General features: G+C 43.0%; 1 protein-coding gene across 3 annotated transcripts in view; it reads left to right on the top strand.

Moving 5' to 3' along the window:
- Positions 1 to 8,911, top strand: part of LOC102893172 (core histone macro-H2A.2) — a 45,780-nt gene that overhangs the window by 21,922 nt on the left and 14,947 nt on the right. For all 3 annotated transcript variants that reach the window (XM_025049340.1, XM_015592243.2, XM_006915556.3), the window contains one exon: positions 8,765 to 8,871. In XM_025049340.1, the coding sequence (XP_024905108.1) occupies positions 8,765 to 8,871 (107 nt within the window). The remainder of the gene's footprint in view (positions 1 to 8,764; positions 8,872 to 8,911) is intronic.

Here is an 8,911-nt window from a genome sequence, read left to right as displayed (position 1 = left end):
GTGGTCTCCCATCCAAGTACTAACCAGGCCTGACCCTGCTTAGCTTCCGAGACCTCTTAGGTTTCTATCACCCACTAAGACTGGAAAACACTGGGTAGTTCAGAGATCCCACGGCTTCCAAGTGGGGAGCTGGGGTTCCTTGAGGTCCTTTGACCCCAGGCCGTGCACTTTCTGTTACACTACACTGCCCCATTATAATGTTTATATAATCAAATAATTAAGTACTTCTTGTGCCTCTACTTGGCAAAAGTCTAAACTTCATGTATTATAGAACAAAATTTGGCCTTTTTAATCACTGGCATCTCTGTTTGTCTTCAGTTCAGATAAAAGCCTTACGTTTTCTTATTCATTCATTCAGCAAATATTTGTTAAGCATCTAAGTCCTCAGATACTCCACGGTAATAGGATTGCTCTGTTGGTATGATTTGTAATTTGTCCTGGATTAGAGCTCCCAGCTCCCATAGCAATGTCTACTATAGCCTGAATGCACACTCTGACTTTGAGCCAGCAGGTCTTTAAAGAATTATAGTATCTCCCAAAGAAGAGCATCACCCTATTTCCCAAACTGATATCTCATAATTTTCTGTTCATTCAACAAACAATTATCGAACACCTACCATATGCCAGGTATTGTTCTAGATGCTGAGGATACAGCAGAGCCCAAGATAGACAGGGGTGCCCGCCCTCAAGCAGAAAACATTCTGGAGAGGAGGAACAGCAAGCAAATAAGTGGAGTGTATGGGATGCATCAGGTGGTGCTAAGTGCTAAGGGACAAATAAAGCAGGAAGGGACAGATAGGGTATTCCAGGAAGCGGGGAGGAGTTGTACATAGAGCCAGTCCAGGAAGGCCCTGCTAAGGGGGTGGCATCTGAAGGAGGCCAGGGAGTTGGCCTGCAGATGTATGGGGGCTGGTTCCCCAGGCCAAGAAAAGGTAGTTGCTAGGAGTTTGTGGGGAACAGCAGTGGAGCCAGAAGGCTGGAACTGAGGAGGGAGCATGGACTGTAAATAAGCCCAAGGGAGAATAGGCTGGTGGGAGGATAAGAGTTAGAGAAGGGAGCTCTGGAGGGTTTTGAGCAGAGGCAGAAGTGATCTGACCCTGGGGAGGAGAGTACAAGGGCGGAAGCAGGGAAAGCAGCTGGAAGGCTTTTGCAGAGATCCAGCGAGAGACGTGGCTGGGAAGTGGGCAGCGAAGGCACCACAGAGTGGTCAGAGTACTGATATATTTTGAAGGCAAAGCCAACAGGATTCGCTAATGAGTTGGACATGAAATGGAAAAGAAGATGAGCACCTAGAAGGATGCCATTGCCAATAATATGCCCTCCCCACCACCCCAATTCCAGCACGCCCCTGGGTCAGATGGAGAATGTGAAGTTTGGTGTTCTGAGGCCCAGACCTGTCTTCTCTGTGTCCTTTCCCTTTCTTTTGTGCTTTTCCTCCGCTCCGCACTCGGGCAGGAGTTGAGCGAGTACAGGCTTCATCAGATGTCAGTTAAAATCTGGTTCATCAATTCACCAGCTCTGTTACCTTGGGCTAATGCCTGAATCTCTCTGAGCTTCCGGTGTTTCTGGAGCTTCAGGTATGTAAAATGCCTGACGCATAAGATGCATTCTGTAAATGGTAATTCTTCTCTCTCTTCTATTAAGAGCTGATGAAATCATTCACGGCAAAGTATAATGACTAATGCCGTTAAGGTGTTATATTTTGGGGCTGTATTTGCATTTTAATGAGACGGGACGTTTTAAGCCAAAGGACTGAATCATCATTAGTGGAAATGCAGGCCATCGTTGAACAAGTAAAGGGTGATTGTTTTAGTTTTTAAATTTTGTTTTTGGGAGGAGGCATCAATTGATATTATTTAGGAAAGGGTGTTCAAAGTGTGAAAGGTGTGAAAGCCTCCTGTCACCCTTGAAATGACCTCTAGCATTCATGACACAATATTCACTGAATTTCTCCTTTGGTTCAGGCCTGAAGATACAATGGAAAACAGGCAGACGTGGTCCTGCCTTCACTGGGCTGACCTTCTAGCAGGGCAGACAAGCATTGAGCACATCACAATAAGATAACTTGCATGTTGGTCAGGGAAGCTAAAGAAGCTTTGGGAAGTTGGGAGTGGTGGGGCACAGGGGAGGCTTCCTAATATAAAGCAAGGCTTTTTAAGTTCTAAACCAGGTTATCGACCCTGGTTTTTCTCAAATTTATTGATTTAAAATCCCGATGCCTGGATCTCCCCTCAGAGATTCTGGGGTATATTCTGGGCTCCAGGGTTTTTAAGAGCTCCCCTAAATGATTCTGATGGGCAGCCAGAGTAGGGAATTAGTAGGAATTAACTAGATTAAGATGGAGAGGTTGAGCTGAGGAAGATTGTCATGTTGGGGAGGAACAAAGGTGAAGACCGGAAATTTAGAAGAAGTGTGTAGCCCCTTCCAGAAACTAGAGGAAGTTCTGTGTACCTGGAACAAGCTGAGAAATGATGGGACAGAAGGGTGAGGGTGTGAATGAGATGGGGTGGGGGGCAGGTCCTTGAGGGCCACAGTGGGAATGTGCACATTTTGCATCCCACCAGGGGAGAGAGGATGGCATTCTAGGGGCATCACTGGAGCTTTTTAGGTGGAGAAGGTTAGCAGGAAGCAAGATAAGATCGGTGTCCAGGAAACCAGTGTCCTGCTTTAGTGTCACTTTTGAGAAATGACAGTAGCCAGGACTAGGGGTGTGCAGTGAGAAGAAATGGACAGTGTGGGAGATATCTGGAGGGCAGAATCAGCTCTGCTCAATAACGGATTGGCTAAGCAAGGAGGGACATCAAGGACGGTGTAACTCTTTCAGCTTTGAGCTGGCTGCTTTCTTTCAAGCCAAGTAGTGCAGGTTGAGGAGTAGAGATGTGGACTTGGAGACAAGAAGATGGAGAATTTGTATAAGGAGTCTGGCCAAGAGGAATGGAAGAGGAAAGTAGCTGGCGTGTGGCAAATGGTATCTGTAGTTGAAGTAGGAAACGGTCGGGGAGAAACGGGATACAGGGTGAGGGGCTCGGTTTGAGACCTATAGGGTTTTGGTGTCTACGAGATACCCAGGAGGGCAGAGTGGTTAGGGACGCTGGATTCTGCCTCTGCCACTTATCAGCTTAGAATCGTTAGACATGTCACTTTACTCTCATAGTTTCATTGTGAGGATTACTGAAGAAAATGCCTAAAAAGTGCTTAGCGCTACTCCAGGCACATAATAGCAATTCAGTCCATGTGGCTGTTGCTGTAATTGAGCGAAGACCTACTGGGCATGTGTGGAATCCAGGACAGAGCTGTAAGCTAGAGCTACAGATGTACATATCTTGAGCGGACTGCAGTAAAGGCTGTGGCAGTAAGTAATGTCACCCAGAGAGAGCACAGCAACAGGACGAGGGAGCCCAGGCCCAGACCGAGCACTCCTGGGTTTATGAGCCAGGTAGGAGGATCTGGGTGTCGAAGGAGGCTGAGGAGAGCAGCCAGAGGTTAAGGTGAAAGGCGGAAGAGTCAGTGCCCAGAGACCAAGGGAAGGAGAGGGAGTCAGTAACCTTCAGGGATCATGTCATTGAACCAGACAAGGACAACAGATCTAGCCACCTCTAGGTCATGGCAACCTTACTGAGGATGGTGTGGGTGGTCAAAACTGAACTGCAGTGAGCTGGGGAGTGGGAAGTATGGACGGGAAACAAAACAAGTAAGGACCCTTCTAGGGAGTTTGGCCCGGAAGAAGGAAATGAGAGGGGTCGGCAGCTGGTGGTATGGGAAGCGGGTGAGGGTGTGACACAGGAGAAGCTCAAGCCTGTGGTCTTCGGATTCTATCTTCGATTTTACTAACCATGCCTGAAATTTAGCATTTCCTTCCTTTATGAGTGTGAGCAACAAACCACAGCAGTGCCAGCAACAACCAGGACTTTTTCAGCGATTGAAACCACTGACATTTTCTTACTATATTTGCATTGTTATAGCTATCTAGAATATCATTTACACTTATCATTACTTCAGAACCACAGTAGTTTAATAGACCTGCCACTAGATCTTATTATTTAATGCATTAATAAAGAAGCACATAGCCTACTATAGCCCAGATATTTTAACACTTTGAAAACTATATTTCAGTGTCATCAGTTTTGTCATACTATGTATTTTTTTGCATTTAAAACCTTATCCTGACACTCATTAGAATGGCTGTCATTTAAAAAAAAAAAAACCAGAATAACAAGTTTTGGTAAGGATGTAGAGAAATTAGAACCCTTATGCATTGCTCACAGGAATGTAAAATGGTATACTTGCTGTAAGAAAATTGTTCGATGGTTTTTCAAAAAGTTAAAAGAATTATCATGATCCAGTAATTCCACTCCTAGCAATATGCCCAAAGGATTGAAATCAGAGACTGAAACAGATAACTTATACACAGTTATTCATACAACATTATGCACAATGGTCAGAAAGTGGAAACACCCCAAGTATGTAGCCTAGTTCACATCTCCGATGTAAATAAGGAAAAATGGACTGAAAAAGCAAGCCCCAAATTCTGGAAGAGAATTTTGTGTATATCAGCAATAGATCCAATGTAAATATAAAATATTGAGAATGAATTGTTTACCATTTTTATGATGAGAAAATATTTTGTAATATATTATTAATTGACAGGACAAAAAGGGTTGAATTTCAGGGCACCTTATGAAATTATTGTGTAACGTAGAAACCCATCATTTCCAGACAATTGGGCCTATCCATTTAACACCAAGCATTTTTTAATCTAATGATATTTATTACACTTGTATTTTGAAAAGATCACTTTGGCAGCCAGGGCCTCATGTATGGTTGTGCAGGTTGTACACTGCACAAGGAGACACATTTAAGGGAGTATCATTCACACCATGGACCTAAAAGAACTGTATATTTATTATGAGCATTTCCAGCAGATGGCAGTAAAGGGTCTTGTTATAATGAAATCAGAGAAGTAAAGTATCTTGAGGAAAGTGCATCTTTTTCTGATCTGCACTAAGGCACCTGTGGGCTAGCAGTGGCCTTGTTGGCATGGATCTGGAGGAGGACAAAGCTGGGAGCAATGAAACCATTTAGACAGCCATTGCAGTTATCTGGGCTGGAAGAGAAGAGAGTCTTAACTCAGGTCATGGCAACGAGCTTGGAGAAAAGGGGCAAAGGTATGTGAGATTGATGAGGCTGGGAGGAGGGAGGAGGAAGAAGAGGGAGGGGTAGGGAATGACTCCTGGGACTGCATGTAGATGGAGCTGCCAGTCCTAAGGGCGAAGGTCAGAGCAGGTTTGGGGTGGGGGTGAATTGGATTTGGTAGTGTGGTGAGTTTGATTTACCTGTGGAACACCCAGGTGAGGGATTCCAGGTGACATCACAGCAGAGCGGAAGGTGAAGACCTGACCATATGGGCAGGTGGGTGGAAACAAGTCATAAGTAGGCCGGGTTCCCACAGAAGACTGCATAACCTAAGCAGAGCAGAGAGCCCAGACAGAGCCCCATGGGCACTGTTACCCAGTGGGCAAGCGAGCAAGCAAGAAGGGGTTGGAGAAGAAGACAGTCTTGAAGGAGTGGCCACTCACTCCATGCCCTCCTTCCACCTCTCCCTTTAATGTGGTATTTCTCATCCGCTGGGAGGTGGGACTTTCGATGTTTATTTAGAGTGTGTACGAAATGAGAGGACACTGGCTCTTCCAAAATAACTTGCATGGTGAGCCTTCCAACATCCCTTTTGGCTACAGTAATCACTCTTTGTACTACCAGATACTCAGCTGCATTCCAAATGGTTACTATTGCAGGAAGTAAGACTTCTAAGAATTGAGAGGTTTGCTATGGAAGTTTATAAAGTTCCATAGATGTCTCCACCACTTAGCGAAATAGTGATCTTCCCACAAAATTTTCAGTGAAATAAATGTGTGCTATAAAAATACAGTTTTTCTATTTATTGCCAGTAGAAGGATACTTATGTTCTCAAGATCAATAAAATCACTCAAGAATGTAGCAACTATAACCTGGAAAAGTTGGCATGAGAATTAATTTGCAATGATTTAACACTTTTCATTATGGAAATGCCATATAAATATTTAACCCTAATGCTTATTTTATAGTTCATGTGCATATATTTGTCAGAACAGCATTTGAAAATATTAATGACTAATGTTATTTCAAACATTTGAATGGTGACATCTCTGTCCCAAGGAATGTTCAGACTAAACATCCAACAGAGAAAAGAACTCCTTGGTCTAGAGTTTCTGCTGTGTATTAAGAAGTTTCTTTTGTTTGTTTTGTTTTCTTAAGAAAATAAAGCTCTACCTCTGCTTTTACACTAGAGCACATGATCGTGGTTTTTTTTCTTATAACTGATTTTGGAAGGGCTTGTCCGGGAGCCCAGCTGCACCCAAGCCTCACCTTCTGCCCAGCTTCGTGCCACCTGCTGAATCGCTGCCTTTAGTCTCCTGTGCTATGTTTGATTCTGGCAGATATTGTCTCTGAATCTCATGTCTGTGCATCTCTCTGTCAAGCTGAAAATATCTGACCTTCGGGGACTTCGTGAAGGCTCCAAGGATGTTGGGCTTCCCATTAGCCCTGCCTCTCATGCGGACGGCTAATTTAATGAACTTGGGACGTGCAGGTGACAGAGGCAGGAGAGTGGTGGTCCAAGATGCTAAATTAAATTCGATTGCTCAGAAGCTTAAAATTGGGAGGCTCCTTGGCCCCCCTACCCATCTAGGGAAAGGGGCGAGTGGAGTGCACCTTCCTCTCAAGTGTGGGTCCCCTGAGATGAGCAAGTGCAGGAAACTCCTTTTTATTTCGAACAATGGGGAGCTGCACATTTTAAGCTAGAGTCATAAAGCAAGCCTGTTATTGAAAGCTTTATAACTGCATTTCTTTTTGATGGGTACACTTTTTAAGAGAAAGAATGGGTTGGGCAGCAGTCTGAATGCAGCAAACCAGTTTATCTAACATGGCATTGATTTCAAATACTCTGTCCCATTGTCCCAACAAGTATGTTAACACTTCTCACAATGCAGTGTCCCAATCTTTGATTCAGATAACACAACCACTCTATAAATAAATTGTTGGTAAACACAATATTCATTGCTTAATAACCTGGAAAGGATGTTGTGAGGTGAATTAGCAGTGATTTAGCACATTTCATTATGGAAATGCCATATAAATATTTAACTGTAATGCTTATTTTATTCTAATTTTTTGTTAATTATATTTGCTTAGTTAATGTGGCATACTTATGCCAAGTTTTTATTTTATGAATGATGGCAATTTCATGTACTATTTCGTTTGAAATTAGGTTGATTGTAAAGACTCATACAGAATTACCTGTTAATTTTAGGGTTTAGTATTTATGCGATTGAACCAGCAAATCCCCCAAGACACACACATACATGCCTGTCCACACACATCACACACAACAAATTTATGCACACATGCATATGTACACACTTCCTCCCATGTATTAGTGAGACAGCTCATTGTCACAGTGCCTCCAGCTTTCTAAGGGAAGAAATATTTCTTTATAGACTCACTTATACTTTTGAAGGAAGACAAAATTGATTTAGCAGAGCATCTTTCCTAAATTGAAGAAGAAAGAAAAATAAAATAAGACAGAGGATGAAGGAGAAAGCGTACAGATAAAATAAACCAATTCTATAGATTTAAAATTTTTACGACTCAAAAATTTTGATAGCACATGAAGTAGTTTTAGGAAAATTCCTTTCTATCATTTTTTCACATTTACAAAATGACATATTTGTTAAACTCAGAGCCATGAATAGGTCCTGCGGGATATGTGGAAAACCCCAGAGCCCCAACATACCTTTCTTCTCAGGTCTCATTCGTACCCACTAGGAATTCATTTCTCAGGTTAAGCATTTCTTTGTCCCATAGTATAAGTCAGTTCTTCCATCCACTTTCCTTGAGGACAAGAGAGTCCTGGGACATCAAGTGAAGAGGAAAAGGAGATTGTGAAAGAGGTCCCAGTGGATACGAAAGTCAGACTTTACCTACATGACATTTCCCTTCCAGGATGGCCCTTCTGTCTGTACACTGAAAGCAGCTCAGGTCCTATTTAGGATTCTGTTTTGGTCAGGATTAACTTCTCTCGACAGTGGCTTAAACAAGAGAGTTTATTTTTCTTTTATACAAAACAAGTCTATAGACGTCAGTCCAGGTGGTAAGTAGGCTCCACCATCATAAGAGACTCTAGTTTCTTCTATCTTGTTGCTCTATCATCCACACTTCTTCCTCTTGGTCAAAGATGGCTGCTCAGATTTCAGCTATCATGTCCTCAGTTGGCCAGTAGAAAGGAAAGAAGGTCACAGTCCCTTCCTTCATGGGTGGACACTTCCCAGAAATACCATACAACACAACTGCTTGCCTTCCATTGGCCAGAACTTAGTCACATGACCACAGTTATCAACAATGGAGATTAGGAAATACTGTCTCCATTACTTCCTGTGGTTATGGGCTCAGTAAAAAATCAGAAGTCCACAAACTAAGGAAGATGGGGGACAATTAATGTTGAGAGACAACTAGAAGACTTTGTCACAGGATCATATATCAGGTCTTGCTAAATATGTTACTTGTCTGTAACCTGAGTTCTTTTCAGCTTTCTGGATGTCTTTCCAGACCCAAACATAAAAATCACAAAGAATATATTTGATCAAACTCAAGGACCGTTTCCAAAGAAAAGTTTTAGAAAACTCAGACCCCATTCCGTGATTGCCTATTAACTCCCCGCCTGTAATTTCAGCGGAAATTCTAGAATTGGCTGGGAATGCCGCAAGGGACAACAAGAAGGCCCGCATAGCCCCAAGACACATCCTGTTGGCAGTTGCCAATGATGAGGAGCTCAATCAGGTATGTCTGAAGCACTGACATATGCCACCAGGTGGATTTG

This window comes from Pteropus alecto, unplaced genomic scaffold (assembly GCF_000325575.1).
Source record: "Pteropus alecto unplaced genomic scaffold, ASM32557v1 scaffold155, whole genome shotgun sequence".
Taxonomy (NCBI): domain Eukaryota; kingdom Metazoa; phylum Chordata; class Mammalia; order Chiroptera; family Pteropodidae; genus Pteropus; species Pteropus alecto.
The sequence above is the reverse complement of the archived record's forward strand: the minus strand, read 5'-3'. Positions and strand labels throughout refer to the sequence as shown.